General features: G+C 32.0%; 3 protein-coding genes across 6 annotated transcripts in view; 1 reads left to right on the top strand and 2 right to left on the bottom strand.

Annotated features, from left to right (window-relative positions):
* The window catches only part of LOC127718192 (uncharacterized), a 147374-nt gene that overhangs the window by 106643 nt on the left and 22533 nt on the right, over positions 1–18198 (bottom strand). The gene's annotated exons all lie outside the window — the stretch shown is intronic.
* LOC127718189 (uncharacterized) overlaps positions 1–18198 on the bottom strand; it is a 170431-nt gene that overhangs the window by 134571 nt on the left and 17662 nt on the right. The gene's annotated exons all lie outside the window — the stretch shown is intronic.
* The window catches only part of LOC127718196 (uncharacterized), a 182901-nt gene that overhangs the window by 158471 nt on the left and 6232 nt on the right, over positions 1–18198 (top strand). The window contains exons 1-3 of one of the 4 annotated variants that reach the window (XM_052224171.1): positions 4456–4849; positions 6844–6978; positions 14374–14509. The exons of 2 other annotated variants lie outside the window; for them this stretch is intronic. In XM_052224171.1, coding sequence (XP_052080131.1) covers positions 6893–6978; positions 14374–14509 — 222 coding nt within the window. In that variant the 5' untranslated portion in view covers positions 4456–4849; positions 6844–6892. Of the gene's footprint in view, positions 1–4455; positions 4850–6843; positions 6979–14373; positions 14510–18198 lie in introns of those variants that run through there. One more of the 4 variants, XM_052224166.1, reaches the window with a different exon arrangement.

The raw sequence follows: 18198 nt of genomic DNA, 5'->3' as shown, positions 1-18198 counted from the left end.
AATCGTTATCGTCTTGTGGTATTCAGTAAAGATACATAAAATGTGCTGCTCTCAATCTAATTTCAAAATTTTTGTAGTAACTCAATACCGTTTTCTGCATACAAGTATAAAAAGGGAAGGTCTTACAGGACGATGAATCTATATGAATTCCTTAGTGCAAACTAAAATGCAGGCAACATGAGTTTTACTGTGCATGCGTATTGCTGTGTGTTTATATAAAAACAGAAGAAGTGAAATGATTGCCAATGAGACATCTCTTCACAAGAGACCAAATGACACAGAAATTAACAACTATAGGTTACCGTACGGCCTTCAACAATGAGAAAAGCCCATAACGCATAGTCAGCTATAAAAGGCTCCGAAATGACAAATGTAAAACAATTCAACCGAGAAAACTAACGGCCTAATTAATGAACGAAAAACAAATATGTTACACAGCAACAAACGACAACCACTAAATTACAGGCTCCTGACTTGGAACAGGCACACACAGAGATGGCGCCAAATCCCCCCCCCCTCTCCAACCTGGGACAGTGGTGTAACAGTAAAACATAAGAACATACTATAAAAATCAGTTGAAAAAGGCTTAACTCATCAGATGGAAACAAAAAGAAATACATCTAACAAAAACACAGAGTGGACGTGGACGGGTACTTATACATTCCCACAACAAAAAGACACTAGGTTCAGATCTTCGAGTACTCGCAGATACTGACAGCTACCTGTTTATTCCACATAGACAAGAGGTATAGGGGACGAGAGGATTGATATCTCAAGAAACATATTTAACCCCGCCGCATTTTTGCGCCTGTCCCAAGTCAAGATCCGCTCGCCTTGTTGGTCTTGTGTGTGTTTTTTTTTTCAGATATTGGTTCATTTGTATGTTTCGGAGTTTAGAATGGCGTCCATTTCTCTGACTCGGACTGATTTTACTTTTTTGTTTACGGGCAAGCTGAAGCCCGCCTCCGTGTGCTGGAGTTGTTTCCTGCGTTGAAGACCGATTGGTGAGCCGGTTTGGATGTTTTCTGCTCCTTGATCGGGTTATTGTCTCTTCGACACATTCCCCGTTTCCATTCTATATTCTAAATAGATTATATTCATTGTATGAGGGCGCCATGGTTTACAGAATAGAGAATAATGGACTACTAAAATAAAGAATAGTAGAAATGGACCAAATGATTAAAGAATAGAGAAGAACTCGGTACTAAATAAACTCAAGTATAAAGATTGTTTAAAATAAAGACATATCCAACTATCGCGGTCATCACGTGACTTTTACTATTTAGTTGTTTTATTAATGAAAATGAACGGGCTTCATAAATTAAACGATCACAACTTTTTTGTTACATTGTGTATTTTACCTTCCAACCCCGCGTTTTTAAGAATTTTCTTATTTACAATTAAATATGTTCTCAATTTCAGTTCAGAAATATGACTTCTTGCTTCAAATTAAGTTTGAAAATTGAGGTGCAATAACCACACAACCTCCGTTAACTTTTTCGTTAAAACTCGATAAAATTGCAATGGGACCTTCTTCAATATTCAATTTTCTCAACTTATTTATTGTAAGTAATATCCTTCCAACCCCTAATAAGGTCGACAATACATTTATTTCAAAGAAATTGAAAACCAATTAATCAGTTTAGGTAATAAACTTTCTGCTTTAAAATTCGATTGAAAAGTTCACACTTTGGCATTCGTTAGCAATATTTTGAAAATGGAGGCCGCTGTTGAAAGTAAACAACGACATGGCATGTACTCATTTGGTTATTAATTAAAAAGTTATATTTGAAATATTTTAAGTGTGTCTTCTTGATTTTAGAGAATTCTTATTTCACCTTCACTTTAGTATGTTTATTAGAAACAGTCTCTCGCACACAAAATAAAGATTTATATGCATCGATCGTGCAATGTTTACATGACTTACATTGACATCGCAGTGGCGGATCCAGAAATTTTCATAAAAGGAATGCACATCTATTAATTACAGATCAAGCAAAAAATTATGTGACATTAATAATTGTAAGCTCTATTTCTGGTGGCAACGACATATATAGACAACGACTCAACATGTTTCAATAGCAACATATCAAAGTTTAGTCGATTCTTAATGAAATTGTTTAGTGATATTATTTTGAATTAATAAAAGATAACCTCGAATGAATGTTAACTGAGGTGAAATGTCTATATTTTTCAATTTTCTAAATCATTCATCACACGGGTAACCAGTAATTTTTCCCAGAGACATATATACACAGAGATTGATGACTTAGCCTGGCAGCCTGACCCAATCTAATACTTCGTCGATAGGGCCTGGCTAATACAATCCACGTGACCAACTATCAGCCTTGAACAGGACTGAATTACTGCGCATGTGCATGTTCTATAAACAAGGAATATATCGATCGGATTGTTAAATAACAGTTGATTCACGATGTTAATCAATAACGTTTGAATTATATATGCTAAATTTTTCGAAATTTACATTTCATATGAGATGAAAAATATTTTCCAATGAATTCGTTACAATATAAATATTCCCGCCATATGTGTCAAGAAATGACGCTATCCAACGATACATCATTCTAACATCCAATTGACGAAACCATGTCGTTGTATTCCGCCTGGCTCCACTGTCGAGCAATGAACCAGGATCCCAGGCTAATTGGGCAACTCCGTGAAATCACGTTAAATAACGCAGCCCGGAATGAGAATATTTCCCGATAATTATTCTACAAATCGGGGACGAATAACCCCCGATAGCTAACCAAGAAAAACAACGAGAAAACTTATCTCAGATCAAATAATATCTTCTCTTAAAAGCTACTTAAAAATCGTTGTATTTATTTTTTTTGTATTTATTGAGAAAAATATTTTCGGCATTTGATTCTATCAATTTAAAATTAAAATCTGGTAAAGATCAGAATATTGATAATGCAAGAAACATTTCAGTACTTCATATCTTTGCTTAAGTTTGCTCCTCAATTACACAGTGAATTTATGTCTAATTCCGATTCTCCGGTAATTAACTTCCTTAGAGTTGTGATTGTGGATTCACAGGTGTGCGATTACGTAATATATAGCCCTCCGATCACCTGAAATTTGTCGGAGGTGAAGTCTAAAGGGATTATATAATTATCGCTTGGTAATTGATTTTACATTTAAACAAATGCCGACATATTATTTAACCCTGATCAGAACTTTTTAAACAAAAGCACTGGGCAATAGTATTCAATCCGGAAAACAAAAATAGTCAATTAACATGTTTAGAAAAGATATAAAACAACTTTTCATAAATAAAAAGAGGGGGGGGGGGGGGGGGGGGGGGGGGGGGGGGGATGTTCCAAATATATGTCCTCCATTCAAATGCATTGATCGTCAAAAAAGGAGAGGCTCCAACTCCCGAACCCCCCCCCCCCCCCCCCCCCCCCCCCCCCCCCCCACCACGTAAGATCCGCCACTGACGGCTCCAATCACAGTAATTGATCATTCGGTCTTCAAATCCCATGGAAATAAGGAAAACATTATGACGAAACTGCATTATTGTTGGGTCTCCTCATATTAAGAACAATGGAAAATGGGACTGAACACTTATTTCTGTTGCACCTAGCATGTACTTTACATTCTATCTAAATTATTCCATGTAATTAATGATATCTGTTTTTATTTAATCATAACTTGGCGTTCAACTTTTTGATCTGACCTAGAATTAAAGGATCATTTATGAACCTTTGCATCGATTTCCGAATGAACGTACATTATTAGTGTTGTTGAAATCCCTTGTTAATTGCTGCCATAAAATATTGAATATTAATCTGAATCTGTTTTTTTTTTCGCATTGTTTTTTTTAAGACTTAAAATCAGCGACTCTGATTTAAAATCAGTTTGTAATCATAAGTATAGTCAAATTCTCTGCTGAACTGTAGACTTAATTTTATGTCTCATAGACTACCGGAGTACTGCAACATTCTTATCTTTACTCTTTGCTGTCGGGAGTGAACCTCAAGCTTGAAATTAGACAGATTTGGAAATGTTCATAATTTCTATCTGATCTTTTATGGGTTCGTGTTGCTCAATGTTAACCGCAAAGTAATTTTCGGTGTATAGTGCTATGTGGGCTGTTATGTTCTTTTCTTTTGTTATTTTTTCCACTGTGTTACAACGACCTTGTCATTTTTGTATTGCCCCTTGGCATCTTCTGCCTCTGTTTGCTTATTTTAAGCTACTTTGGTCATTCTAAAGATATGTGTAAATATGTCTCTGATTTTACATAATCCACAGGCACTAGACGTTCTGTCAATTTTATTAAATATTAAAATAGTGTCCATATTAATTTACATGCATCAGAATGAGAGTGACAGTTCTCCGTATGAAGGAGAAGGATACATAATATGTTACAATTGAACAATAACACCGTTTCATTCCCCTTTCCTCTGTATCCCAACAAGAGAAAATTATGGCAGACAAAATTTCCACTTTATTTGAAGGTGCGCCATCTTATGATAATAACAGAGAACAACCAGGAATTGTCATACCCATGGAAACAGATATTGAAGACTGTGCATCAAAATGGAGACCATACATACTCTAAAAACGTTGGACACTGACAGCATTGTAACAAAATCATTTGATCCCATGGATTTGATTCCCTAAAATGCTTTTAAAGTAAACGACCCGAAAATCTTAAGTCGCGTTGAACGATGTAAAACGACAGTAGCCAAACATAGTATAATTGGATTTAATACCCCTTGTCATGTGTTAGATGCTGATGAACTTGAAAGTATTGAACCCTGTGTAGCTTTTGAAATGATGGAAGCTGATTTCAGAAATTGTCATTGTTATGATATCAGTAAGTGGAACATTCAGCCACCTCATTGTGAAGACAAATTAGATATACTGTTGTATAATAAGTAATTTTAGATTTGTTAATCATATAGCTAATACTCCTTATCATTTTGTACTCTAATCATGCTATAAATCCAGACAAGTCCTAAAATTACAAATCTTTTTCATGATGTCACCAACTAGTTGAAGCTACAAATGTGTCTTGGGCCATTTTTTTTATTTTAATAATGTATTATAGACATAGATATAGAAACTTTATTTTGATTCAGCATAGCATAAAACATACAACATAAGCTCCGGTGAGCTTTTTACTGAATATACATGTAAAAACGAATTAACACAATCATGACATGATTAAACAAAGCATCATGTACATGTACATGTATATACATATGTCAAAACATACAACTGAATAAAGCCAAGCAACAACCAACAATTCAGATTTCTAGCAATCTTATATAAGTTTATTTAAAAATTTAGCATTGTTTGACAAACAACCACCAGCAGCTCTGTACATGTATGTGTCTTCTAAGGCTAAAAAAAAAATATGTCAGTTTAAGGTTACATTGTATTTACATCTTAAAAAAAGTAGGGTAGTTAGGTCGGTATTTCCATTTTATTTTTTGCGACATGATTTTGAGTTGTTAGCATGGTTGCAGTCAGTCTTGCTGTGGTCCGAGTTGTCCCTGGGCCTAGTTCACCTGTATTTTTAATGATTGGATTATATCCATTGGTTATGGTTTTGAAAAAAATAGCGGCAAAGTTTTTATTTCATCTCATGTGTCACATGTTTCCTTAAAATACATGTAGCTGTCATATTCAGTTGTGAACATTTGGGATGTATCAGGCAGTTGATTAAATCTTTTGGCAACTCTAACATGTCTAATTTCCCTTTTGACCCTAGTTCAGTTAATTTTTTCACTTTACAGCGGAAATAAAATGGCTTAGGGTCAGCAATTAAATTAGGGAGGGTTGGGTAACCCTAAACAAACATTTATCTTTGGCCTAGCAGTAAAAATTGAAAAGTTTGAAAATAAGCGCTACATGCTAAATATCAAAGTAATTCATGCTACATGTATATAAGCTAAATATTTTAATCATACATGTAAATAAATATGGCAAGCAGTATAATAATAATCAAATTAAAAAGTTAGTTGCAGAGCTGATAGCATAGAACTTTTCATGAAGACATGTTTAAACCATATTATAACTACTTCCAACAAAGCACTTTTTTTACTTTAACATGTTAAATTTGTGTTTAAAAATTGTGGATCATAAACCATGTAAACTTTAATATGAAATTTCAAAATGTTCACTTTCTAAACTTTTTTCTCCCTCAATCATACACATCTAATTTTTACATTTGTATTTAAAAATCCATCTGAGATATTGCTGACCTTCGACTTATTTTGAGTAGTGATTGGTCAAGTCCCAAATTTCAGGTCATTATATATTGAAGAATCCTCAAGAATATGAATAAGATGAGATATATATATATACATGTACAATGTAGGGTACATCCCAATTAGACAGCACCCAAACACAAAAATAATCCTCATTATTGTCAAACCCTGCATTCAACATTATGGAGAATGATTTGAGAAGAGAGAGGCGAAAGATACCAATGGGACACTCAAACGTACCTCGTAAGTGAAGTCGAAAATAAACTGACAATGCCATGGCTTTAAAAGGAAAAGACAAACAGACAAACAACAGTACACAAAACACAACATAGAAAACTAAAGACTGAGCAACACGAACCCCACCAAAAACTCGGGGTGATCTCAGGTGCTCTGATAGGGTAAGCAGATCCTGCTCCACATGTGGCACCTGTCAATCTTCTTTAGATTTTTAGTAACTGGAGAAGGATTTTCTAATTTGCTCTTTTTCATATTTTTCAGATTTCAAGTTCATGGAGAATAATTTTATTAATTTTATTTTATCTTTTGAAAATTTGAAAGTTCTTCAAAAATGATTTACTTCTTTTATCCTCCTTAGATTTCAAGTTCATGGTGAATTATTTGCACAGCAACTGATCAACATAAGTATGATGAAGAAATCACAGGACATAACAGAAGGGATGTATCAAAGCTTGTTTCAAAAATTTGCAGCAATGTTTGGATTGACAAGTTTGTAAGTACCCAATCAAATACATGTGTATACATGTACAAGTATACAAGCATTATCCTTTGAAATAGATCAGCATCTGAATATCAAAGTACGGTTTATTTATACTGCATGTACTTATGACAGGCCAAAAAAGATTTTTTTTTTTCGTAGTTTGCTGTCTTATACACAAATCTCGAGCTGTTTTTTTTTATGAATGAAATACATTGGTTGACTGGAGGACAAATGATGTTATTGACCTTATATTATATTGAATAATCAGTTGATCCTACAACATAAGCAAAGTTGTGACATAGGAAATGTATGAGAAAGTGCACAAATTCTAAAGTCGGCTATTAAAGTATACCCCGTGCCTATGGTAATTTATTCACACTGAAGGGTATTTTATAAGTAGTTCAGACCTATATGTATTCCATTATGATATTTACCAATCTAACAGACCCTTTAGGAAAACCACATATAGAATTTTTAGGCTGTACCTAGAAAATATGATTATCATAAGTTTAAAGGATAATTACAGGTGTGAATGTTTGAAGGTAAAGTATGATAAGTGAATAGAATAAAAGATAGACTTAGTTATTGTCAATGAGATAGCACTTAATGGCACACAAAATCAAATTTTTCACAAACAGAAAAAGCATTCATGACATTCTTGCATACAATATTCTGGTTAAAGAGAGACAACTCTAAATCATTTGTAAGAAATAACATTAGATTTCTGACAAAATTGATTTGTTTCAGGAAATAAGTCCGGTTTTGTCCAACTTACCTGTAAAACTATATGGAAGATTCCTTTGTCATCTTGTGATTGTGTAGTACAATAATATTTTCTGTCGAGAATTATATTGAGCTTTAAATATGAGACAAAATTATAAACAGAGCAAACATTATATTACATTTTTAATTGTCTTACAAAATTTCTGAAAAGTATTCATGCCAGGGCTCGACATTACCTTTTGTCCAATTGTCCGGGACATGTGGACACAGACGTCGGGCAAGTAGATTCACCATACTACTTGTCTGATGGGACAAGTGAAAAATCGATGTCAGATGTCAAATATATCAAATTCAAGACTTATAAATTCCCAAAAAATTGGATGATTCTTTTATTGATTATACGAAATGAAATAAATATTCATTGATTGTACATGCTGGCAGCGGCTGACCAAGGGAATATAAGTAAGGGGGAAGGAAATCAATGTTAATATGCTGGGGATATTTCATTCGAACCTCTCAGGGAGATTGATTGATTGTTGGTTGCTTAACGTCCAGTGGCAAATCCTCTCAGGGAGAAGCTTTCATATCGAAAAGGATAAATCCCGAGAGATCCTGGTCACCGGAATCGATCTCTAACATGTTTTAATCAGTTGAAATTCACAAGGCGGCCAGGTGTATTTAAAAATAAATGTTTGTAACGCATTAAGGTATATATTCCAGTGATTCAGAAGGTCGGTAGGACATAGGCAAATGTCCGGTAATTTTGAGTCTGGTCCGATTATTTTCTGTTTCATCTCAGATCAAGTGTTTAGTCATTAATTTAGGGATTTCCCATATTTTCCCGCCAAAAAGTTCCCAACAAATATAAACATGTGGCCAAATTCGAATGGAACCCGAGTTCTGACTAGAGTTCCACATGAACGGTAAATAATTTTGAAGAGTAAGGTCTCTAGATTACTGGAAGTGCAAGGCCCCTACTCTGGATGTTATATATGACCATGTCAATCCTACCTACTCTAGAGTTCCATTCGAACTTGGCCACAAATTTTGCATGGGACCCTGATTTGTCGGTAGAAATGTTACCCGCCAAGTTAAATAAATAGGTCGCAGAACCAGTGTAGATATTATTCGACAAAGTTGTCAGATTTGATAGGTGTTTAGTACTGTACTATGCCGAAATTACAACAGTTTTGATGTTCAATGACAAATAAATTTACTAGCCCCTAGGGCTACCGCGCCACAGACTTTCACTAGCCAGACACAAACGTTACTAGTCTAGGGCTACCAGGCTAGCATTAGTGTCGAACCCTAAAGTATAGCATAACAAATTGCTCCCATCATTAGGTACAATCAAAGCTCAAGTGTTATTGGTGCATATCATCAATATGTAAGATTTTCAATTTTGAATTCAGACAAGTGAGTTATGAGTTCGGACAAGTTGATGGACAAGTTAGAAAAAATGATAATGTAAAGGCCTGCATGCATGCCTCTCCCAATTTGATCTTCATCATGCACCAACATCATCTGAAGAAAACCATAATTTCTGAACCCATTTAGTTAGTGAACAAATAAGGGATCATAGATTTATTCTAACGAGGAAGCTCCAAGCATGCTCGGAGGATGCTCCAAGCTTTTTAAGTAGGCTCTTCTCAGCAGTTTATGTGACAATAATTATCATGATCCATTAAAATGTCAATCAAATCTATAGCACTTCTGTAATAAGGAAAGTAGAGCATTATAGGGGAAGCTCTTTTAACACCTGTGTAAACATTTGGTATACACAAATACATTTTGCATGAAATTTTACAAAACTATAGATTAGAAATTCTTAAACAGTACTGTGTAATGCTTGGAAAGAAATGTCAAGTCTCCACAAAAAGTAAGTCATTAAAATATTTTTTTATTATATTTAATAATCATTCTTTTTTAATAGTGAGAAAAATTTCAAATTTTATAATTAGATTATATAATTTTAATATAGTTTATACTATAATGCTACATAAAAGTCATCAAGACACAAACAACAGTTAGGGCGATACTAAACAAGTTATTTTTTTTAGTTACTTTAATATATATTTTTTGTTTTTAAAATATTTTTAATAACTCAATAGTTATTTTAAATGTCAAAAGAAGTATGGACTTAATGTAGGTTTTTAGAATTTTTATATCATTTTATTAAATAAAATTAATTATATAAGTATTTATCAAATTTAAGATGAGTATAGAATTAAAAGGTTACTTCAAAAATAAGGACAAAAATATTACTTTTACAAATTATTTTATACATCTTTAAAAAACTAAGTACTTACAATTATTTAAGGAACATATGCAATTGTTTTAGATTACAAATTATAAATAACTTCAAATCTTAATTAAATCACAAGGTTCCATCTATTTATATCTTTCTACCTTTAAGATGTTATAGGAAAATGATATTTTAATAGCCCCAAGAGACTTATCTTTGACCCAGAAGCGTGGCCTCAGAAAGGCAATTAGTGTTTCAGGAGGATTAGTTTTATATTTCATGGGAAAAATAACCAGATTTCTGTGAAAATTTGTTAAAGCTAGTAAAACCTGTATGAATGGACACCTATAAAAATAACTTTAACATAAGTTACTTATACATGATATAGAAGTAATATTTGAAATAGCCTTCATTAATAAAATAACTTAAATAAAATTTTGAAAATTACTTGTTTAAGTAATGCCCCTTACTAATCAATGGTAATATGTTTTTTTATAAAATAGCAAACTTAGTTCTTTTATAGAAAATTATGGCTACTTTAGGAAAAGTTGTAATTCATTATTGGAAGGCTGGTTTGAGGGGGTAATACCACCATTGTTTCCCCCCTAGTACTTCTCTGTTTAATTGAATTTTTTTTTTTAAATTGTGCAGAATTTATCTTTGTTTTAAATAAAGAAATACTTGACACAAGTATAGCTTTATCCTGTCCAGTACTACAGTGAAAATACAACATAACTTTTCATTGCAGATAAGATAGTAAACGTCACCAGAAATTAACCAATTAAATTCCTCTCCCCCTGTTTTCCCTGTTTACAAGCTTTAGTAGCCATCTCCCCTTAAAATTTCCAAAATGTTTTATATAAACACCAAATAGATTTTTTTTTTATTGCTTTGAAATGCCCAAGATACATGTTTACAACCCAAAAAAACTTTTCTGCAATGAAATGCAGGTTCAATTTCCAACAAGTGTCAAATTAAATGGAATATAAAGAAAAAATATCAACCCTTTTTCGTATGAAACTGAATATACTATGTTTTGGTGGTATTACACCTTGAAAGAATTTTGACAATATAATGGAGTAAAATAAATGGATTTTAGTTCAGCAATCCTCTATTTCTTTTTCTTGAATGACTTTTTTTTAATATATATAAACAACTATCAAAAGAAGAGTAAAGCAATGTAGAGGAAGCTCAGTTAACACCTGTATGTAGAAAGTCTTTTTATGTAGGCCTTTATCAGTACATACTATCAGTATTAAACAGATCCTAAAAATATAAATATACTAGTATATACTGAAATTTTTTTCTATAAGATTCAAATATTTTTTTCTTTTTCTTTTTAGCTTCATGAGTATAAAACCAACATAAAACAATGTTAGTTAGAATTTTAGGCATAATTATGTTCATTAGTATAGGACATTGTGGCAGTTGTTTGGAGTTGAAACAAATATTTTTTGCTTGTTTTGTGTTGTTTAATGTTCAATTTATACAAGTAAAATATGATCACACAATTTTAAAGGTAAATATTGATAAAAGTCTCTCTGCATTCTGTCAATTGATAATGTTTAGAAATCTGTGTAGAGGCAAAACATTATTATCAAAGGTTTAGACAATGGTTTATATCACAGCATGATACATTATATAAACATTATAGTTTGAGGGAATAACCCATTTTACAGTTTCAGTAGGGATATTTTATTATTACCTTAGAGCATCCTCTTTTATGCTCCATGAAATATTTTGTTAATATTAAAATGGTGTATGCTGTTAGATAAAAAACATCTTCAACAATAATAAAAAAATAAGATAAAAACTGAAGATATTAGATTATTTGATAGATAAACGGTAGATACATTATAATTCAACCCCTAAACTAAAGTGGTAATTAGTCTTCGACTACCTATTGTCATATTCCTACAGTCATGACAGTAGTATGCTGAATCAAAAATGCTTTTAAGCAAACAAATTGAAATATTACTATACATCTTTAAATATTTGTAAGTGAGGGACCTAGCATATATAAGTCAAGTCTGCAAATTATTCAAGAATATTGCCTGTTCTCCTCAAACACTAAAACTTCTAAATTGCCATATTCCTAACTTGAAACAAATTATTACAAAAAATTTTAACTGTAGTTATAATATGTAGTATAAAATATTGGTATGTTTTAAACTGGTATTCAATTGACTTAAAGCATTAGGGTATAAATCAAAATTCTAAATTTTAAGCAGACAGCTGACTACTAGTAGATTGTATAAATGACTTCTCAATTTGTTGATGATTTGCCCTTGTGTTCACATTTATAAATAGAAAAAGGAGGTTTATATGAAATGGAAATCTTGCAATTATCACTCAGGGATATCAGAATAATTATAACTTTCTGCATTTTGATTAAGCTTAAAAGAGATATTTGAAAAAATAAGTTGACATTTTCTATACAAATCAATGTGTATTGAAGAACTAGAATTTAAATAAAAAAAAGAGATAAGAGCTTTGAGCTCAGAAAAATATGCTCCAATACTTTGTACATTTAATAGCATTGTATAAATGGTGGTAATGGTAATTGGTCTAGGCAGTTGAATTTTTTCAATGCACTTTTCTAATACTTTACTCATGCCAAGTATTTCTTTATTTAAAAGAAAGATAAATTCTGCACAATTTAAAAAAAAAGTCAATTAAACAGAGACGTACTAGGGGAAAACAAATGGTGGTATTACCCCCTCAAACCAGCCTTCGAGTAATGAATTACAACTTTTCCTAAAGTAGCCATCATTTTTGTCGAGCCTGCGACTTTTGTCGCAGAAAGCTCGACATAGGGATAGTGATCCGGCGGTGGCGTTAGCTAACTTTTTAAAAGCTTTATATTTTAGAAGGTAGAAGACCTGGATGCTTCATACTTTGTATATGGATGCCTCATGTTACGAAGTTTCCGTCAGTCACATGTCCAATGTCCTTGACCTCATTTTCATGGTTCAGTGACTACTTGAAAAAAAGTTAACATTTTTTGTAATGTTAAATTCTCTCTTATTATAAGTAGTAGGATAACTATATTTGGTATGTGCGTACCTTGCAAGGTCCTCATGCCCGTCAGACAGTTTTCACTCGACCTCGACCTCATTTCATGGATCAGTGAACAAGGTTAAGTTTTGGTGGTCAAGTCCATATCTCAGATACTATAAGCAATAGGTCTAGTATATTCGGTGTATGGAAGGACTGTAAGGTGTACATGTCCAACTGGCAGGTGTCATCTGACCTTGACCTCATTTTCATGGTTCAGTGGTTATAGTTAAGTTTTTGTGTTTTGGTCTGTTTTTCTTATACTGTATGCAATATGTCTACTATATTTGGTGTATGGAATGATTGTAAGGTGTACATGTCTAGCTGGCAGGTGTCATATGACCTTGACCTCGTTTTCATGGTTCAGTGGTCAAAGTTAAGTTTTTGAGTTTTGGTCTTTTTTTCTAATACTATATGCAATAGGTCAACTATATTTGGTGTATGGAAATATTTTATGATGTATATGTCAGTCGCGCAGGTTTTATATGACCTTGACCTCATTTTCACGGTTCATTGCTCAGTGTTAAGTTTTTGTGTTTTGGTCTGTTTTTCTTAAACTATAAGCAATAGGTCAACTATATTTGTTATATGGAAGAATTGTTAACTGTACATGTTTGCCTGGCATGGTTCATCTGACCTTGACCTCATTTCCATGGTTCATTGGTCAATGTTTAGTTTTCTTGGTTAATATTAAGTTTATGTGACAGTTGTAATAAAGCTTTATATTTAGGACTATCAACATAATATCAATGATTAGTAAAGAAGGCGAGACATTTCAGCGTGTGCACTCTTGTCTATTAAAGAACTAAGTTTGCTATTGCATATAAAGTTTAACAAATGATTATAAATCAATTACCATAGTTTGTGTCTTTGAGGACTTTTATGTTTCATTTTATATAGTATAAATTAAAGCTATAATTATATTTTAAATATAAAATTTGAGTATTTTTTTTTGTATTGAAAAAGAATGATTATTGAATAAGAAAATGTTTCAAAAACATTTTCTTTCTGAGGAAACTTGATATTTCTTTCCAAGCATTGTACAGTACTATTGAAGAATTTCTAATCTATTTTATAGTTTTGTAAAATTTCATGCAAGATTTATTTGAATAGACCAGATGTTTACACATGTGTTAATGGAGCTTCCTCTATAATGCTCTACTTTCCTTATTATAGAAGTGCTATAGATTTGATTGGCATTTTAATGGATCATGATAACTATTGTCACATAAACTGCTGAGAAGAGCCTACTTAAAAAGCTTGGTGCATCCTCCGAGCATGCTCCGAGCTTCCTCGTTAGAATAAATCTATGATCCCTAAATTGACTGCTAAAAGCAAGATAGTTACCAAAACATTTGTAAGGAAAAGTTGTTTATTTTTAGGAGTTCTTCAGTACTTGGAGCAGCACAGATTAATATTGGGAATACCACAGTAACCTCCCTTCCTGATGTAATTTTCCCTGATGTCTCTCATACAGATAAAGATGATGATAGGTTAAAGTTACTGGCTGTCTGTAAGGTATGTTTATATGTATACAGCCAAGATTTGTTCTTTTTAGGCAATGTTTGGAAACCTTTATGGAATAGATCAATTATTTTATAGTATTACAATTTATTGGAAAGATTGGAACTCGTTCCAATTCTTTCCTAAGACACCAGCCTCCAAACAGAAAGTGGACAGATTAGCTACCAAATCTATACTCACTGACATATAGTTCCCAATTGTTCTCATGTCTGTGTACATATATGCACAAGTGAGCTTGAAAGAAATTTGGTTACATCTTTTAGAGTATTTTTTCAAAAATAATAGTCATTACTTTTTATAATTACTGGCTTAGTTTTGTCTTTTTACTTTAGTGTCTTAACACAAAGGGTGGGACAATAATTTAAATTCTATATAGACTCCTCCTTCTTATTGCCAATCATAATTGACCAAATTACATAACTTGAGTTTATACATAACATGGCAGACCAATCAATACTCAAACTTTGACCTCATTGATATCTGATATAATTTGATCTATATAGGTCAGTATCTGTCCTCAGGTTTTATTGAAACTAACAAATACTAAGAAGGGTTTTGTTTTATAAAGTTATATACAGACGATAGATTTTTCCTTTACCAATATATATCTTTTGATTTACAAGCTGCATTAAACAAATGATCTATAAATCTTGTTTGAAAAATGATTAGGTAAGGATTTATACATCATGAAAATCGGTATGAGTAAAGAATCCAAGTGGTGTCTGTTTTTCTTGCAAAATCTGTGCAACAATTATTTGTTATTAATCCTTAATTTTAATAGGTTACATTTATCAGAGAAGGTATTAGTATATTTGAATATTGGGAGGTACTGTGGATTCATTAATATTCGTTGGATACCAATTTTCATGGGTACAGGGGAACCACAAATTTAAATGTTCAACGAATTACAAATTTCCTCAAGGAATGTATGCAGACTTTTCCAAAACCATGAAATTAAACTTTCCTCAAACCACGAAAATTGGTACCCACGAAAATAAATGAATCCACAGTAAGATATTTTTTCAATTAATGAAATAAATAAGAATTTGTCTCAAAAATTAAAAGTCTCCATCTTTGGACAATAGAATAAAAACATCACATTAAGTTTATTGATGTAAAAATTACCCTTTGCATCTGTAATTAATCCTCAGTTTTAATAGGTTACATTTATCAGAGAAGGTATTAGTATATTGAATATTGTGAGGTAATATATATTGTTTTTCAATTAATGAAATAAATAAGAATTTGTTTCAAAAATTAAAAGTCTCTATCTTTGGACAATAGAATAAAAACATCAAATTAAGTTTATTGATGTAAAAGTGACCCTTTGTCAACCATGCATCTTCAATGTCATATATTATTGTTTTAATTAAAATCAATAAGCTATACTTAGCAATGTTTGAACACAGAGTAACAGACATGCCCACAAAACAACCATTTGCAGGTTAATTTTGGGAGATGAAAAAAGGACTTTAAGTTTCAAGTCTCTTTAACCATTGATCCCAGGTTTACTTAAAAACTACAATGATAATTTTTTTGTTAACTACAATGTTAATCTTTTTGTAAGGTAATTTCTTCTGTTTCAAAAAATACAAATATTAAGTTTCAATCAAAAAGAAATTATTATGCAAATTTAGTGACCCACTGACATAACTCTATTAAACTAATTTATTCACTGAGAAATTGTTGATATTTCTAAAAATCTGCAGTAATATTACTAACAAATATGCAATATTGCTATAGCAAGTGTTTGTTGTCATCAACCACTGCTATGGAAGTGTAAAATATGATTGAAATTATAGACACAATTCTTCCAATCTTTCCATTAGTGGTTTTAAATCACTTTGATTATAATTTGCAATTGGCTTGGCCATGTGACTAGCATGATTTGATTCAGAGAAAACTCCATACTTGGTACTTTTGGGTAAACTCACTAATCAGTTTTTGAAAAAGTAATTATTGCGATTTTTTTATAAATGCAAAAAATGACAGTATCAGGTTTGCAAGAATAAAAACTCCCGTTCATGATTTCATGGTGATTTTGCTTCATATAATTTTTGCAATTGCATCCATTAGATTTCACATTTTTACCAGTCATCAGTGATTCTTGAACATAAGTGATCTGAAAAGATCTGAAAAGTACACCATATACTTGTCACTATACATCATGTACTGTGTTACAACTCTAGATAAATCTGAAGAGGAAATCCATTAATTGACTTGTAAAAGCTATATTTTATATAGCCTAGTTGGTTGCGTTGTCTTGGGCACCACTGGAAACAGTGCATTTAGTGATGCCATGATGTCACAGAATTAGAGGTTTTGAATCTAGCTGTGGTAAGGACACAATTTGCTTATGAAAAATATGCAGAACTAACATTGTTGGGCTATAAAATTTGAAACAAAGTGTATATAAAGTTATGGTGTTAGCTCTGTATAACCACTGGTTATCCAATGGAGAAGCTCTGTCGTTGATTTGTCACACGCTTAATAGACATTTATATACATGCAAACAAAAACAAAACCATGCAGATACACAGTGTTCTCCCCAGAAATCTTGGTTAGCCATCACATTTGGCGTAAAAAAAAATTGTATTTTTTTTCAATGTCATTTGTCGCGTCACGGCAATGCTCTATTTCCTTTAAGTAATGTTTATATTGTTCAACTTTTTACTGTGAATACAATTAAAGTTTAATAGTTGTTTCAGTTTATGTCTTCAATATTCATTTATAGTTACAGAATTATAATTTCCCTCTTGTCAGAAACTACCTACTAAATATCTAGTACAAAAAAGAACTTTTTTTATATCAAAAAGGAAAAGAAAATATCATATAGTAAAAACATTTCAATTAAAAAGTATTCCGTTTAATAAACATTATGTTATTGAAAGTTACTTATTATCACTTAAATTGTGACAAAAAAGTAAATTTAAGTGCACACCAAAGTGCTCCCAAGTAAGGAGTTTTATATATATATAACAGGTGTGACAGGAGATGAGCATATTATATTGATGCAATAATACATTGCATATATTGCAGAAGGTATAAACAGTTACTTTTTTCTCCATAATTGTTAAAAATAAAAGCATTTGTTAAGTGCTTCTATGTAAGGAGGATTATAAATAAAAGAAGTAAAACAGGAAGTGGTGCAATCTTGTTATGTTCAAATTACAAATTTCTTTGATTCTTCTTTAAATTTCATACTCATGGTTATGAAACAAAACTTTGTTTTTACCAATTTAGTCAAAACTATGTATGCCTTTAAATTTTTTTGGATTTTATTTTTATGATATGCCTACTGAAATAAAGTTTTTCAGGTGTGCATGCTGTACATAAACATTACAAATGGATAACATGTGGACATTTTCATTCTGTATTAAATGTCTAGTATTTGTTCAATTATCTTAAATCCACTAATTAGCAGTAAACAATCATTAACAGAGGTGATAAAACTGCCAAAGGCATTAGGTATTTAACTTAATCCCATTGTCAGTTAATTAGTGTTACACAATCAGCTAACAATTTTACCGGAAACGCCGATAGGCATGAAATTGGGAAATTTTATTTTTTGAAAAGGCAGAGGGGTGCATTCTTTTGCTTTGGAGGGCAGAAGGGCGGGGGTAAGGGCACCAAGGGCAGGCCGCCCTTCTATTTAGGGCAGGCGGGAACACTGATTACTGTTT

This window comes from Mytilus californianus, unplaced genomic scaffold (assembly GCF_021869535.1).
Source record: "Mytilus californianus isolate M0D057914Y unplaced genomic scaffold, xbMytCali1.0.p SCAF_10, whole genome shotgun sequence".
Classification (NCBI taxonomy): Eukaryota; Metazoa; Mollusca; class Bivalvia; order Mytilida; family Mytilidae; genus Mytilus; species Mytilus californianus.
The sequence above is the reverse complement of the archived record's forward strand: the minus strand, read 5'-3'. Positions and strand labels throughout refer to the sequence as shown.